General features: G+C 54.9%; 1 protein-coding gene across 8 annotated transcripts in view; it reads right to left on the minus strand.

Annotated features, from left to right (window-relative positions):
• The window catches only part of HSPG2 (heparan sulfate proteoglycan 2), a 124,009-nt gene extending 112,081 nt beyond the window's left edge, over window positions 1-11,928 (minus strand). For all 8 annotated transcript variants that reach the window (XM_017506939.2, XM_017506931.2, XM_037730732.1 and 5 more), the window contains exon 1: window positions 11,790-11,928. In XM_017506939.2, the coding sequence (XP_017362428.1) occupies window positions 11,790-11,852 (63 nt within the window). In that variant the 5' untranslated portion in view covers window positions 11,853-11,928. The remainder of the gene's footprint in view (window positions 1-11,789) is intronic.
• Window positions 11,929-17,573: the final 5,645 nt, after the last annotated feature.

The following is a 17,573-nucleotide window of genomic DNA, read 5'->3' on the forward strand; positions in this document are numbered from 1 at the left end:
TTTCCTTGATACAGTCTCTTTCTGTTGCCCAGGCTGGAATGCAGTGGTGCAATCTCGGCTCATGGCAACCTCTGCCTCCCGAGTTCAAACAATTCTCCTGCCTCAGCCTCCCATGAAGCTGGGACTACTGGCATGAGCCACCATGCCCGGCTAATTTTTGTATTTTTATTTCTTTGAGACGGAGTTTCGCTCTTGTTGTCCAGGCTGGAGTGCAGTGGCACGATCTGGGCTCACAGCAACCTCCGCCTCCCAGGTTCAAGCAATTCTACTGTCTCAGCCTCTTGAGTAGCTGGGATTACAGACATGCGCCTCCACGCCCGGCTAATTTTGTTTTTTTTGTTTTTTTTTTGAGTCGGAGTTTCGCTCTTGTTACCCAGGCTGGAGTGCAATGGCGTGATCTTGGCTCACCGCAACCTCCGCCTCCTGGGTTCAGGCAATTCTCCTGCCTCAGCCTCCTGAGTAGCTGGGATTACAGGCACGCGCCACCAGGCCCAGCTGATTTTTTGTATTTTTAGTAGAGACGGGGTTTCACCATGTCGACCAGGATGGTCTCAATCTCTTGACTTCGTGATCCACCCGCCTCGGCCTCCCAAAGTGCTGGGATTACAGGCGTGAGCCACCGCGCCCGGCCAATTTTGTATTTTTAGTAGAGATGGGGTTTCTCCATGTTGGTCAGGCTGGTCTCGAACTCCCGACCTCGGGTGATCTGCCTGCCTTAGCCTCCCAAAGTGCTGGGATTACAAGTGTGAGTCTGGCCCCCCACTCCTCCTCTTGATGCCTCAGTTTCCTGCTCTGCAAAATGGAGATAATAATGCCAACTTCGAAAGATTGCTGCAAGGATTCTATGAGCTAATGCCTGGCAAGAGCCCAGTGGGAGGCTTGGCTCTAAAGAGGGTGGCGGTTTTAATGAGAAGGTATCAGCACTCAGGGAACATTGGTTCGTGACCTATGTGACTGAGGTCACTGGGAGGAGAACCTGCAGTTCCCAGGACAGGGAAGAGACTGGTCTGTCCCCAGGAAACTCCTGGGTTTCTGTCCCTCTGGCTTGAGGGTCATAGGAAGGCAAAAGGCAGGAGAAGGACAAGAGGCTGCCGGGTGAGGTGGCTCACACCTGTAACCCCAGCACTTTGGGAGGCTGAGGCCAGTGGATAACCTGAGGTCAGAAGTTCGACATCAGCCTGGCCAACATGCTGAAACCTCATCTCTACTAAAAATACAAAAACTAGCCAGGTGTGGTGATGCATGCCTGTAATCCACAATCCCAGCTACTTGGGAGGCTAAGGCAGGGGAATCACTTGAATTCAGGAGGCAGAGGTTGCAGTGAGCCAAGATCGAGCCACTCCAGCCTGGGTGACAGAGTGAGACTCGGTCTCAAAAAAAAAAAAGAAAAGAAAGTGATAGAGTAGAGGCCACTGGGGTGGGGACTTATGAGGCCAGAATTTCAATCCATCCAGCCCAGTGAGCGATCCAAGACGAGGCATGATCCCAGTTCCCAACTATTTGAAAATTGGAAATGCCAAACAAGGAGAGGGTGAGTCAGCTGGGGTTAGTTAGGAGGGGAGGCCAGGACCAGGAGGTGGGGGCCGGAGCCGGCTTCCTGGGGGAGAGCCAGGCGCAGGCGCAGGGAAAGGGGAGGTGAGGACAGGGACCTGGAGGTGGGTTGGGAAGGGGCCAGAGGCAGCTGGGAATCCCAGCCCCACCCGAGGAGAAGCATCTGTGGGGTCACCCGAGGCCACCTCTGGAGTCCTCCCCAGGGTCAGTCCCCGGCTAGGCCTCCTCTTCCCCACCGACTGGGATGGGAGAAGGATGAGGAAAGGGACCAAATGTGAAAAAAACACCAAGGTGTGACCTGCCTGGTGGGGAGGGGACATCTCTACCCAATAGCCCAAGCCCACAGCACAGGGTGGGGTGGGGCGAGACTGCCAGGCCCGCGTGTGTCTCTCCTGGGTCCTGCTGTTTCTCTGAGCCCACGCATGCCAGATTCAGAGCTGTGAGCCCCACACCCCACCAAGTGAGGACCAGCTACGGTTTACCCAAAGCTCCCTGAACACGGTCCTGCCTCCTCCAGGGTAGGCCAGAGTGGGGATGGGGCTAGAATGGGGTCCCAGGACGCCCCCTCCCTGCCGCTGCTACCCTCAATATGCATGAACTTCCTCTCTATGCCCATGGGAGCCACTTGGCCACACCTCCTGTTGCTCAGGGCCCACCAACTGCACACATCTGGGAAGGGGACAAGGCGTCCACAGCCTCCAGCCTTTCCCAGGCCACACCCTGGGGTGTGCCCCCTCCTTCTCCCGGTCCAGGAAGGAGCAATCAGGGTGGAAGGGTGGACTCTGTCCTACAGCTGCAGCCTCGCAGGGGAAGGAGGGGCCGTGACAGATCAGAGGCAGTTAAACCTCGAGCTCTGAGACTGCAAAAGAGGCTGACGGAATGGACAATCCCCTTACACAGCCATTCATTCAACAAGCCCAGGACAGGGCCTGGGTTATAGAGAAGACGTGCCCGGCTGGGCCCTGGGAACCCTGCGTCAGATACTCCACAGGCCTTGTGTTTAGCAGGAACAAGACTTAGCATAATCATGGGTTGTCAAACACCTGCCGCGTTTCAGGCACTGACCGAGGTGCGCCCAGCTGGTCACTTCATAACCATCAGGAAGCAGACCGCCCCATTTCACAGTCGACTGAGGCTCAGAGAGGTAAAGCAACTTGCCCAAGGTCACAGAGCCAGTCAGGGCAGAGCAAGACTTGAAGGCAGGGCCTTTTAAGCCCACGTCTTTCCCTTGACCACAGTGCCCAGGGAAAGGGGGCTCCGAGACCAATGAGGACACAAACAAGGGAAAGAGGGCAGAGTGGACATCCCGGCTTGTCCACATCTTCTCGGCCCCTGCGGAGAGCATGGCTGGGCAGCCAGCTCCCAAGTGCAGGGGCCAGGGCACGCCCCTTTCCAATCCCAGCAAGGAGCCTGGGCTTTGACCTGCTGGCTTCCTCAAGGCCATTAATTTATTCACTTGATTTTTTTGTGTGTTTGGTTGGGTTTTTTTGTTTGTTTTGAGACAGAGTCTCACTGTGACGCCCAGGCTGGGGTGCAATTGCGCATCTTGGCTCACTGCAACGTCCTCTTTCCAGGTTCAAGAGATTCTCCTGCCTCAGCCTCCCAGGTAGCTGGGACTACAGGCACGTACCACCAGGCACGGCTAACCTTTTTGTATTTTTAGTAGAGACAGGGTTTCACCAAATTGGCCAGGGTGGTCTCGAACCCCTGACCTCAAGTGATCCGCTCACCTCGGCCTCCCAAAGTGCTGAGATTACAGGTATGAGCCACTGCATCTGGCCTTTATTCACTCGAATTTTTTTTTTTTTTTTTTTTTTGGTTAAGGAGTTTCGCTCTTGTTACCCTGGCTGGAGTGCAATGGCGCCATCTTGGCTCACCGCAACCTCCGCCTCCTGGGTTCAAGCAATTCTCCTGCTTCAGCCTCCTGAGTAGCTGGGATTACAGGCACGCGCCACCATGCCCAGCTGATTTTTTGTATTTTTAGTAGAGACAGGGTTTCACCATGTTGACCAGGATGGTCTCGATCTCTTGACCTTCTGATCCACCCGCCTCGGCCTCCCAAAGTGCTGGGATTACAAGCGTGAGCCACCGCGCCCGGCCTATTCACTCGAATTTTTAATGTGTTCACCTTCTATCTGCCTAGCACCAGGCAAACAGCAATGAACAAAGCCAAGTCCCTGCCCTCATGGAGCTTACACTCTAGATGAGGGGTAAGAATAAATCTGTAAGCCATGAGCTCTGGCTGTGGGGTTCTAAGGCAGAGTCTGCAACTCCACAAATGAACACTCAGCAAGATCCCCTCCACCTACACCACAAGCGAATGCAGAGGCCCCAGCTTGGGTGGGGACAGGAGACCTCCTAGCTAGAGATGGGTAGGAGGATGATGGCCAGGCATGTGAGCCATTACAACCCCCACCCATGCTGTCCCCTCCATCACTTACCATTCTTTTTTTCTTTTCTTTTTTTAAGAGACAGGATCTCACTCTGTCACCCAGACTGGAGTTCATGGCTCACTGCAGCCTCTGCCTCCTGGGCTCAAGTGATCCTCCCACCTTGGTCTCCCAGAGTGTTGGGATTACAGGCGTGAACCACCACTCCTGGCCCACCTGCTCTCCCACCCCACTTTTTTTTTTTAAGGATTTTTATTGTCCAAACAAGAGATCATAAGAGAAGACACAAATAGATGAACTGTTTTGATAATTCTGGATTCCACCTCCTGCCACTGCTGATCTTCCTCCTAAGTCTGCTCCTCCTGGAGTTTCCCATCTCAGGTAGCGGCAGCTCCATCCTTTGGGATGCTGAAGCCAAAGACTGTGGAGGCCTCCTGGACTCCTCTTTCTGCCTCACGCAGATCCAACCCACCAGCAAATCCCAGCGGCCCATCCTCAAAATGTACTGGGGATTCAACCATCGCCCACCTCCGTCATCCTGGCTCGATCTCCCATTGTCTGTCCTGGGTCACGGCCTCCCTGCCTTTGTCCCAGGCCCTCCCCATTCTCCTCCCCACACAGCAGCCGGGGCAGTCCTATGGAACACCAGGCCCCTTCAATGACTTCTCAATTCACTCAGACACAAATCCAAGGTCCTTCCCACAGCCAAGGCTCTGCCAATCACCCTCTGCCACCCCCCTGCCTGCTGCGTCCGCCACGCTCCCCCCTCACTGATGCTGCCCCAGCCCCACGGGCCTCCCTGCTTTTCCACAGACAGGGCAAGCTCACACTCCCACCTCTGGGCCTCTGCACACGCTGCGCCCTCTGCCTGGAACGCCCTTTCCATTGATATCTGCGGGGCTCACCCGCTCCCTTCCTTCAGGTCTCCTTCAGTTCAAACTTATCTTATCAGAGCGTTTCCTGACCACCCACCCTACGCCGCCTCATCACTCATTACCTCTTCCCTGCTTTATTTTTTCTTCTGAGCACTTATCGCCACCCGATGCATTTTATTTGTTGTCTGCCTTCCTGCACTAGCTAAAATGCAAGCAACATGAAAGGAAGGAATCTGCCATTTTTGTTCTCTACGATAACCTCAAGATCTAGAACAGGCTGGGTGTGGTGGCTTATGTCTGTAATCCCAGCGCTTTGGGAGGCCAAGGCAGGTGGATCACTTGAGGTGAGGAGTTCAAGACCAGCCTGGTCAACATGGTAAAACACTGACTCTAATAAAAATACAAAAATTAGCCAGACATGGGGGTGCATGCTTGTAATCCCAGCTACTTGAGAGGCTGAGGCAAAAGAACTCCTTGAACCCAGGAGGCGAAGGTTGCAGTGAGGTAATATCACACCACTGCACTCCAGCCTGGGCAACGGAGTGAGACTTCATCTCAAAAAAAAAAAAAAATCTAGAACAGAGTCAGATACATAGAAGATGCTCCACAGGTATTGTGAAATGAATTTTAACAAATGCTTAAGCACATACATTATTGATTCATTCATTCATTCATTCAGTACACTCTGCAAGGCTTTGGGCACCAGATACTCCCCTAAAACCCAGAGCAACAGGACACCCTCCTCCATGGCTCAGGGAATGGGCTCTGGTCAGGAGCTAGGAGCTGGTCGTAAGGCTATCTCAGGATGCCACAGATGCCCCCGGGATGCTCTGAGGTCCCTGCAGGTCTGGCACAGATGAGCATCACAGAAGGGCAGGGAGGGTGGTTCTGGGGGAGGCTGAGACTCAAAGGCCCCACATTCCCAGGCCTCAAAGGGCCACCTTGTTCTCAGGGCTTTCATGACGGCACCCCCGGCCCCAGCCACCCCCAGCCACCCCCAGCAGCCCTGAGCCACTCCCCTCTCAAGGCTGCTATTGACACTGCCCTGACGCCACCAGGCTGGGCAGTGAGGCCGGCGGCTCCCCGCGAAGTGAGTTCCACACATACTTCTGGGTTTCAGTCAGCCAGCTCTGGGCGCTGGGGCAGCTGGCCCTGGGAGCAGGAGGGGGTGGCAGGGCCAAAGAGGCCAAGGCCCAGGCCAAGGCAACATTCCAGCAGGGCCGGGACCCTCGGCACAGCCTCCCTCTTCTTGGCAGGAGCAGAAGTGAGAGGAGGGGAAGGCCAGGGTAGGTGCTGGGACCGGGAGAGGTGGGCCCAGCAGATCCTTGGGAAGCTGCCGGGGGAACCAGGTCATATTCAGCTCCTCCTCCAGCCTGACCCCTCACAGCTGGGACTGGATTGGGAGGAGCGGTGGGGGGCAACAGGCCAGGCTGGGAACCCTTCCCGTACACCCCAAGTGGTCTGAGGGTGCAGAGCCCACATGTCTGGCCTCCAAGTAGCCTCTGAATCATTGCTCCAGATCTTTCCATAGCCTGGGCAGGCCCTCCCACTCTCCCTCCTGAGACTGTCACCCCAAGGCCAGGCAGCACTTGAAGCTCTGCAGACTCACCCTAAACTGTAAGCCCCCAGGGGACAGCCAGAAAAACCAGTGCAGGCTCCATGCAGGGCAACTAAGAGGGTCTTCTTCCCCTTCCCCCACCAGCTGCATGGCAGGGGCGGGGCCAGCCAGGCCCACTCAGGCCTTAAAGCCCCCGGATAAAGTCAACTGTAGAGTCCCAAGGAATACCTGATGAGAATGTTAATGATTTAACAAACCTAAAAATGACCACCCTAGAGTTTAGTTCCTAGGCTTCCCCAGGCACCAGCGTCCCCAGGAGACCCCACAGATGTTGAGACACACCCACCCTAAGAGCCTCTGTCCCCACAGCCAATCCCTGTTAGTCCTTGCCTGAGGGAGCCCCTGTACTCCTTGAGAGCAGAGTTCTTAAGCAATATCAGTGGCAAGTTTTAGCAGTATCTACTGACTGCCCGCTACAAGCACATGGGACAGTAGGTGGAGTGATTAGGAGAGCTTCGTCTGGATTCAAACCCTGGCTCCTAGCATCTCTGAGTGCGTGGACATGTAAGTCACTGGGCAAGTTATGTAACCTCTCAGTACCTCAATGTCCTCTGCTTAGAGAATGGGGATCAGGCTAGCAGCTATAGCTTAAAACATTCAACAAACATATTCACTAAGCACTTACTACCTGTCAGGTGCTGAAGATACAACAGTGAACAAAAGCAGATGAGGTCCCCATCTCGTGGAACTTAAACGGGGCAGGAGGGGGCAGATAAACACATAAACAAATACAAACAAATACAGGTCAGACGATGACAAGAACAAAAATAAGGCACTTTAAGGAGACAACCATTACAGGCAGAGTAGTAAGGACCTGAAGGAGGAGAGGGAGAGGGTCACATGGATACTACAGGGACAAGTGTTCCAGGCAGAAGGAACAGCAGATGCAGAGACCTAAGATGGGAATGCGTTTCACATGCTCAAGAAGCAAAGATGGCCGGGCGCGGTGGCTCATGCTTGTAATCCCAGCACTTTGGGAGGCCAAGGCAGGTGGATCACGAGGTCAAGAGATCGAGACCATCCTGGTCAACACGGTGAAACCCCATCTCTACTAAAAATACAAAAAATCAGCTGGGCATGGTGGCGCGTGCCTGTAATCCCAGCTACTCAGGAGGCTGAGGCAGGAGAATTGCCTGAACCCAGGAGGCGGAGGTTGCGGTGAGCCGAGATCGCGCCATTGCACTCCAGCCTGGGTAACAAGAGCGAAACTCCGTCTCAAAAAAAAAAAAAAAAGCAGCAAAGACCTGGCCAGGGGAGGTGGCCCATACCTGTAATCTTAGCACTTCGAAAGGCCAAGCTGGGACGACAGCTTGAGTTAAAGAGCTCAGGACCAGCCCGGGCAATATAATGAGACCTCATCTCCATTTGTTTTTAAATTTTTATATTCATTAGAAAAGAAAAGGCTGGGCGAAGTGGCTCATGCCTATAGTCCTAGCACTTTGGGAGGCCAATACGGGTGGATCACTTGAGCTCAGGAGTTTGAGACAAGCCTGGGGAACATGGCGAAACCCTGTCTCTACAAAAAAAAAAAAAAAAATACAAAAATTAGACAGGCATAGAAGGGCATCTGTAGCCCCAGCTAATCAGGGGACTGAGGTGGGAGGATCACCTGAGCTTGGGAGGTTGGGGCTGTGGTGAGCTGTGATTGTGCCACTGCACTCCAGCCTGGGTGACAGTGTGAGACCCTATCTCAAAAAAAAAAAAAAAAAGAAAAGAAAAAAAAGAAGCCAAGACTGGTGCAGCTGGAGGAGTCTGAGCGGGGCAGGTGGCAAGAGGCCAGGTGTCACACTACTTTAAGGGCCTCGTAGACTCTATTGAGTCAGGGGCTGGGATCTGGTTCTGAGCACCATAGGGAGGCGGTAGCGGGAAACACAGGTGAATGGGAGGATTCCCGAGAAACTTAGCATCCGGCAGACGGTGGTGCTGGGCAAGTGTGACATACCCACATTACTTTGTCATCATCCAGTCTAGCACCCCAAGAGCTCCTTCCTCTCCACTTTGTTCGCACATCTTCCAGGCCCTTGAACCCAGTCACCTCCTGCCACCTCTCCACTGTCTCCCGGGCAGGGCCTGAAACCCACAGATCCTAACTTGTCTGCACTCAGCCTGAGAACAGGCCCGGGCCCAGCCAGGCAGGGGCCACAACTCCGCAGACACAGGGAGCTGGGCCTAAGGGATGGCGGGTGGGCCATCTCTGCCCCTTCCAGCCTCCACCCTGCGGGCAGACCTGCAGCCCACCCCGCTTTCCTCCGGGAATGTCCAGGGCGCACTCAAAACCCCGTCCTGTTCCGGCTGCAGGTATGGAATGAGTGTGCCAGTGTCGGGGGACACAGCAGCCGGCTGTGTGGAGGGGAGGGCCGAGGGGCCGCCAGGAAGGGGAGGCTCCTCCAGTTCGCGCTGGCAGCCTCCCCAGCGAGGAAATCCAGCTGAGGCAGGAAACAGGTATCTCAGCGACTTCCCTCCTCAGCCCTGGAAAACACCTTAATCACCACCGAGGCTCCCTCCAGACGCCTGTCCCCTGCAGGGCTGCCCCAAAAAACAGGCCATGGCCCCAGCAGGAAGCAAAGGGGTCAGCAGGCCAAGGCAAGCCAAGTCACCCAGGCCCAGCCCCCTCCTCCAGCAAGCCTTCCCACCTCCGACAGCTGAAATTACACCCACACTTAATCACAGACCAGCTTCCTGAAGTACCGTCTCCCATCCCCAGGAGGTCTTCAGCTCCCTAAGGCCCATCTCACCCTGCTCCTGTGCCCCACCCTTCCCCACCCACCACGGCTCCAGACCTAACTGAAGGGCAGAGGAAGAGGGCAGCAGGCAAGAGGGGCCCAAGGCTTGCTGGGACCCTGGGCTAGGAATCGATCTTATTTCCGACTTGCAACAAACTCCTCAGCCCCATTTTACAGATGTGAAAACTAAGGCTCAGAGAGAGGAACTTGCCCAAGATCACACAGTCAGAAACGGCAGCCCTGAGACTCAAACCTGGGTCTGTAAGACTTCACGGGCAGGCCAGGCATGGTGATTCATGCCTGTAATCCCAACACTTTGGGAGACCCAGGCAAGAGGATCACTTGAAGCCAGGTGTCTGATACCAGCCTGGGCAACAAAGTGAGACACCCTCTTTACAAAATAAAAAACTTTTTTTTTTTTGAGACAGAGTCTCACTCTGTCGCCAGGTGCTAGGCTGGAGTGCAGTAGCACAATCTCGGCTCACTGCAACCTCCGCCTCCCAGGTTCAAGCAATTCTCCTGCCTCAGCCCCCCCGAGTAGCTGGGACTACAGGCGCACGCCACCACGCCCAGCTAATTTTTGTATATTTAGTAGAGACGGGGTTTCACCATGTTGGCCAGGATGGTCTCAATCTCTTGACTTCGTGATCTGCCCGCCTCGGCCTCCCAAAGTGCTGGGGTTACAAGCTTGAGCCACCGCGCCCAGTCACAAAATGAAAAACTTTTTACAAAGGCTTTTATAAAGACGGGCCAAGCTCTTTCCAGCCCAACACCAGCAGCCTTGGGTGGGACAGCCACCCTCCGGGTGTTGCTGAGAAGGCTCTCTAATCCCACAGGATTGGAGCTGCCTGTTTATTTGTCTAAATCGCAGCCCACCAGCCGGTGAATTCTGGAAATCACAGACAGTGCCTGTCCTTGCTGGTCCACACCACCCCACCCCCAGCACCTCGCCAGGTTCACTGGCACACAGTAGGTTTATGACAAATATCTGCCCAAAGAATGAACCCCTGTATTCCCGGTGACTGCCACGGAATGTCACTCAGTGGTATCTGTTGAATGAACCAGTGAATGCCATGATCCGCCTTGGTCCGGGCATTTCTGTGGAAATTCCTCAGGCACACAGCAAACAACTCCACCCACTGCCATCCTACCTTGGGGACATGGAGGAGCCCCTCATCAGGGGGCAGAGCTGGGGGAAGGTCAGGAAAGACTGCTGGGCCTCAGAAGACATCCCATGTGCTAGGTTGGTGCCTTAGGAAAAGTAGAAGTCAGCGCTGGGAGTGCAAGTTCAGGTCAAGACTAGGGAGCAACTGAATGGCCCTGCTGAATGTTTTGGGGTGAGAGGCTGAAACAGGACGACAGAGGAGGCTGCCCAGAGTCGGGGAGGAGAGGTGCTGGGTGGGTGGGGCAAGAGTGGTGAGGAGCCAGGTCTGGGTGGGGGTTTGACGAGTGACTCAGGAGGGGAGAGGTGAGATGAAGCCAGCAAGGTGAGGCCAGGCAGGCAGTCCCTGGGTAAACACCAGCCTGGTTAATAAAGTCCTTCTCTTGGCTCAGAGAACGGGGGGCAGGCATGGGGACTGCCTAGGAGCACCTCAAAGAGGGTGGGAGTGGCTCTGTGGCTCACCAAGGTAGGCTCCCCAGATGTGCCCCCACCCACATCTGGCACTAGCTCCCTGCCCACTGACCCGACCAGTCCTCCTCAAGTTCACTCAGGTCCTCAGGGCCTCTGTTGGCCAACTGCATTCTAAGCCTCGGGATTCCTGACCCTAGAATTCGCTTTTCCTCGAAATGGGTCCACCTAAGCTCAGCGTAGGGAACTAGACTGCAAGGGAAGGCCTATCCCTGCCCCTTGGAGCCCTGCGAAGAGGAAAGCTGGGGAACACGGGTCCCCCGTGTCTACCGTATCCTGTACCACGCACTCTGCAGCTCATTCCACCCAGTCCAGTAACGCCCTGCAGCTATGCATTTTGAGGTTGTGCATTTGGAGTTCCCTTGACCCACGTGGGGCTGGCCTCCGAGAGGTTAACTAGCTTGCCCGAGGTCACACAGTTACTCAGTGAAGGCCAGGGACTGATTCAACTCCTGCGCTGTATGACTGCAAGGCCCGTGGGTGTTCCCCACAAGCTTCAATTCTGTCCCAAAAGTTTTGCTTCTGCTTACCTGGGTCCAAGTTCCCCAAGGTGATAGATGGCGTGGTAAAGTTTCAGCGAGACTCATAGGGTCCCCATCACCACTGAGTCGCCCTTCTGCCCAGTTGGCGCAGAAGGTTAGCCTCGTCCTGCCAAGTTCCCACCCTGCTCCAAGTTTCCCCCCTCCTGGTCCCCAGGAATGGTAGGCCGGGTCATGCCCAGCGCGACTCCGGCACTCGGCAACGTGGCCAAGGGACCCACAGGCTTCCACGCGGGCCAGCCCCGCCCCGACCCCACGCAGGATCCCGACGGGTGCCCCCCACCAGGATTAACTCCATGCGGCAGGGTGGCGCCGGCCCGGGGTCCCCGGCGGGCGCCGCCGGCCCGGGCCAGAGTCCCAGCAGCGCAGCCTTGCCTGCCCCAGCCAAGTTGGCGGGCGCTGCGAGCGGGACTCGGGCGCCCCCCGCCTCGCCGCCCCCAGAGCCTCTGCCCAGCACACTCACCGCGAGCAGCCGCCCCTGCAGCAGTAGCGCCAGCAGCAGTGCGCTCGCCGCCCGCCGCCCCATGGCCCGGCCCGCGCAGCTCTCTGGCTCGCTCACTCAGTGCCGCCCGCAGCCGCCCGCTCGCCGGCCAGCAAAGTCTTCGGGACAGCGCGGCCCGCTCCCCGCCGCCCCCTCTCCTCCCCTCCCGCCCCGCCCCCGCGGGGCCGGCCCCGCCCCAGGACCGCCCCGCCCCGGAGCTCCAGGCCCCGCCCCCAGACCGCCCCCGGGCCGCGGGCTCCGCTCGCCCCAGCCAGCCGCGCAGCCCACTGGGCCTTTGTCTGGGTCCCCAGCTCCCCCCGCACGGGCCGCGGCCCAAACCGGCTCCCCGCCAAACCCGGCCTGGAGTCTGGGATGGGACGGGGCAGGGGGCGGGGAGCTGGGGGCTAGGGGCCCGGGCGCGGGGTGGGGCCTGCGGGCCAGAAGCCCTCGCCTCTGCGCTCCCCTGCGCTCCCCCGCGCGCCCCGCACGGCCGCCTCCACTGTGTAGCTTTTTCGGACCCCAGGATCTCCCTCCCACACTCGCAGCATGCAGCTGCCACTCCTCGCCACACGCGCACGCCAACTTCCACTCCCAAGAGCACCTTCGCATCATAACTTTCCTGCGCGAACGCACTCGTGCACTACCCTCCGGGCACACATTCACACTCTTGCACCCAACTCGCTGATACGAACAATCCTCACCGGCTCACGCGCACCTGACTCTCTTCCAAACTCCCACCTCCACCGGGGACGCAGGGGACAGCCCTCACACCGCACTCAGCCGCTCACAGGCTTGTTCCCATGTCACACGGACTCACATATTCATCCCAACAAGTCACGGAGCAGGAGGACGCCTTTTCACACAGATTCCTCTCAGGCACGCACATTTCACACCGAGGCCCACGCTTGCACGCTTACCAGCCTGTTCTCAACCCACTAATCCCAGTGCCTCACAGTGGGCACTGGGTACTACTGAGCTGCCCGCCCCACCTGCACCATTTTAAATGTAAATCACCCACACACCAATTTTGAGTCACGTAAATCACAGCCCCAGAGCCAGAATCACACCAACTCACACACCCAGGCCCAGACACAGACAGACCCTGCCAAAGCCCCATCACAGATGCTCGGGTGGGTGGTAACATCACAGCCCCATGATCTGTCTCAGACCCAGCTGACCCAGCCACAGGCAGCAACCACCACCAAGCCCAGGGCCTCTCCACTACCTACTCCCAGCTCCCCTCCTCTGCCTGAAAGTTCCAGGGCAGCCCCAGGCTGGGGTGGAAAGGAAAACTGTGTGTGTGTAGCTTTGAGGAAAACCTTTTGAGTAATGAAAGAGGAGGAGAATAAAACTAGTTTCCATTGTTTCCTGCGAGAGTTGCTAGGTTCCAGAGACTCGGGGCTGGGTTTGCCGCCAGGAGTGAGCTGTGGACAGAAGGAAATGGCCAGCTCACCGGGCGGCACCAGGCCTGGCTCCGGAAGCTGTGTTCCCTGTGATAGGGGCCCGCAGGCTCCCAGACACATTGAGGCCTCCCATCCAGGCACCTGGGGGATTGAGAAAACTCTGGCATCCTGACCCCCATCCCAGATAGATGCTCTATCTCCAAAAGACTGGGTGTTTCTCTGCCCTGGGGGACCAGTTCGGAGTCGCAAAGAGCAGAAACTGCATCCACAGTAGTCAGGCCAACTCTCCCGCCCAACCCAGGCTCCAGGCACAGCACTGAATGAGGTCTATCTGTGCTCCACACAGGCAGATAGGGGTGGACAGAGGAGGAACGCCCAGTCTTGGCCCTCAGTGAACTCCTAATCTGATAGAGGTGTGGGGAAGAGCGTTCCTGTCCGTCTATTGTTCTCAGTCTGATGGAGAATCCTGCCTCCACCACCTCACTGCGCAGCGTTGAGCACATTATTCAAATTCCATGTCTTAGTCTCTGCATGCAGAAAATCAGAATAACGTTAAGACTTCTCTCAGTGCTGTTATGAGAATTGAGATGAATTAATATATTTCTCTTTTTAAAAAACAGCCATTTCAGACACATGGTAAGTGCAAAATAAATGGTATCCATTTCCCTTTTTTTCTTTTTCTTTTTTTTTTCTTTTTTGAGACAGAGTCTTGCTCTGTTGCCCTGACTGGAGTGCAGTGACGCAATCTCAGCTCACTGCAACCTCCTCCTCACAGTTTCAAGCGATTCTCCTGCCTCACCCTCCCAAGTACCTGAGACCACATGCACCCACCACCACACCTGGCTAATTTTTGTATTTTTAGTAGAGATGGGGTATCAATATGTTGGCCAAGCTGGTCTTGAATTTCTGACCTCATGATCTGCCTGCCTCAGCCTCCCAAAGTGCTGGGATTACAGGTGTGAGCCAACATGCCCAGCGCCATTTCTCTTATTACTATTTCTGGTGTGCTCCCACTCTAAAGAAAGAGACATGACACTGCCCTTGGGGAGCTCGGGGCTGATAGAGGAGCAGCCTCCACACCCACCCCGGGGACCTCCAGTCTGATGGGAGAGTACAGGTTTGCTCTTGGAAACTCCCTGTCTGCTGAGAAAGGCTTCAAAACTTCACTGACTTCAGAGCTGGCAGGTGGCCAGCCCTAGCAGCAGGATTTTTCCAAGGCCTTGCCTGTCCGTGGATTTGTCAGCATCCGTGACAAATCGCATTTCATGAGCTCCCTCAGTGTCTGTTCCCTACCTCGGGCCCTTTAAGTCCCAGAGCTTTAGCTTCTTGGATGATTTGCTCATGAGCAAAGGGAAAAAAAAGGGAAACAAGCAAGTCTTTGTAGATGTTTGGTCAAGACTAACCCGGAGCTATAAGTCTTGCTTCCTCACAGGGGTTGAGGAAAGAGATGGTAAGGCCGGTTAGGGACTGGAAGGAGCAGAGCCGACACACAGAAAGCAGAAAAATATGGCCTGTCGAGAAAGTCTTCCAGGGCGGCTCCAGCAGCGGAGGACTGGTCATCCACCTATTTATTCTGCGTCCTCTCCTTCCCACTGAGGGATTTGGCTGGGTCTGTTTTAGTTTGCAGTCCTCGGTATCTTTAGCGAATGCTCTCAAGCTGCTTTGTCTAGAGTCTGGCTATCTCCTCATATGGCTAAGAAGAGGAGCAGGCGCAAGGCCTTCTGGACTTAGCAAAACCTTGAAGGTGCCCATAATCTCGCTGTACGTACACAGAGTTCAGGGTGCTGGTCACACTTGAGGAGAGAAACAACTCAAGTCTTGCACAAGGTTCCTTGGGCACGGAGAAACTACAAGAGCTTGGATAGGCAGGAACAGCCAAACAGCCTGGCTTCTGAGAATAGGTGTTGGGGGTTCTGGAACCAACAGCTGGAATCTGTGGCTTATCTGTCCACTCCTCCAAATTCAAGAGGACTCATCTTTTCCTGGCTTCCATTCCCACTCCAAATCTTTTCTCTGCCTGAGAGCTTATCGCTCATGTTAATCACATTCCTTTGTTCATTCATTTATACATTCATTCAGGGCTGCAGTGGACAGTTGGGCAAGTTGTTCACTGAACAAGGGTGTGCAGCCAAGTGGGCAAATGGGAACTGTAATGGGCCCTGTTGTGGGACTATATCTACCCAGAATGAATACTTTTTTTTTTTTTTTTTTTTTTTGAGACAGAGTCTCACTCTGTCGCCCAGATTGGAGTGCAGTGGCAGGATTTCAGCTCACTACAACATCTGCCTCCCAGGTTCAAGCAATTCTCCTACCTCAGCCTCCCAGTGGCTGAGATTACAGGCGTGCGCCACCACGCCTGGCTAATTTTTGTATTTTTAGTAGAGACAGGGTTTCACCACGTTGGCCAGGCTGGTCTGGAACTCCTGACCTCAAGTGATCCACCTGCCTCGGACTTCCAAAGTGGTGGGATTACAGACATGAGCCACAGCACCTGGCCCAGAATGGGTACTTTTTGCTGATGTGAGTGAAGGTGCTATAAGGCTAGCTGCGGCCTACATTCATTCAACAATGACACTAAACACTGCCCACAAGAGTTTCCGTGCCTGTGTGGAGAAATAAATGCTAACAGAGTAACGGTATGTCCTTGGGTGAAAATGGAGAGTCAGAAATTGATGTGAAAGGGAGTTGAGATGAAGGGGAGGAAACAAGAAGATAGTGCTGGAGAAGGGAGGAAGAGGAGGAAGGATGTGGGTCTAAGCAGGCAGCAAAATTCCCATGGAGAGGGCGGGGACCCCGTAGGGCCTGGCATGATCTAGCCCTGCCCATCAATCCAGCCACATCCCTTCCCCACCATAGTCTTTGCAGATGCTGTTCCTTCTCAAGTGCTTTTCCCACTTAACGCCCATCCCACTTCACTCTACTCTCCCTTAAGATTCAGTCGCGACCGGACACAGTGGATCATTCCTGTAATCCCAGCACTTTGGGAGGCCGAGGCGGGTGGATCACAAGGTCAAGAGATTGAGACCATCCTGGCCAACATAGTGAAACCCCGTCTCTACTAAAAATACAAAAGTTAGTCGGGTGTGGTGGCGCATGCTTGTAGTCCCAGCTACTCAGGAGGCTGAGGCAGGAGAATCACTTGAGCCTGGGAGGTGGAGGCTGCAGAGAGCCAAGATCGTACCACTGCAGTTGAGCCTGGCAACAGAGTAAGACTCCATCTCAAAAAGAAAAAAAAAAGAAGATTCGGTCCAAACATCACATTACCATGGAAGCCTTCTCTAACCTCCCCAGCTGGGTCGTGTTCCCCACCACACTTTCCCACAGCACCCCGCCAAGCGTCTCTTGTGGCATCTTTGACCATTGTAATTATTTGGAAGATCATTTAATATTATGAGGCATAATGAAGGCAGAGGGCATGAAGGTCTTGTTTCTGTTTTGGTCTCAATTATACCCCCTGTGAAGGGCACAGTGTATGGCACAGAGTTGGCATTTGGATAATTGTTGCTTAAATGAAAGAAGTAAGTGGGTTCAAACGTGGCACACAGTGTAGATGTCCCTGTTCTGGTTTGTGCTTGGAACAAAGACATACTCTGGGGAGTAGGCAAGGGAGGCTACTTTATTATCCCCCTTTTCCAGCTGAGAAAACCGAGGCCCAGGGGTCAAAGTGGCTTGCCCAGGTCATGCACTCAGTAAGAGGTAGAACCAGGATTCATGTCCATGTCTGTCTGATTCTAGAACTCGCGTTCTCAACCACATCCATTCTGCCTTCCCTTGGGCTGTTCTCCGCTCTGGCCTGGCAGGAGTGCGCTCTTCCCAGCTCAGGCAGAAGTGTGAGTCTCCTGAACGTGCCCTTGGACTTGACCCTCCCTCCCCCACTTGCTGTTTCCCCACTACCCTTCATCATTACCAATCACTTTCTTGGACTGGGGTCCCAGGCCCAAGGCAGGGTTCCCACACTGTGCCTCATGCATGAGTCACCTGCCATCTGAGATACTCCTTGAAAAAGAGGCTCTTTGGTCAAAGTGAGGACCCTGCACCCTTTCCCACATTGACCATCTCAAGAGACACCACAGCAGGAAGATTTCTGAACAGGCCTCCCGTGAAGTCGCCTGTGGAACTGTGTTTAATCCGACCTTCTGCAACCTCTTTGAGAATGGAACCCGCTGGTTTTTATGGAAAAACCTTTTAAAATCTTAAAGGACTGGGGTTTCTCACAACACTTTTCGAATGCTGCCCTGCAGCCTGGCTCCTGAGCTCACCATAGATGGTCTTTTGTAATTTGAATTTGCACTCCTGGCTCTCCCCTCCCACGACTCCCGTCCAGCCAGGGTGGAATTCTTTTTTTTTTTTTTTTTTTTTTTTT

Source organism: Cebus imitator, unplaced genomic scaffold (genome assembly GCF_001604975.1).
Source record: "Cebus imitator isolate Cc_AM_T3 unplaced genomic scaffold, Cebus_imitator-1.0 Scaffold15, whole genome shotgun sequence".
NCBI lineage: Eukaryota > Metazoa > Chordata > Mammalia > Primates > Cebidae > Cebus > Cebus imitator.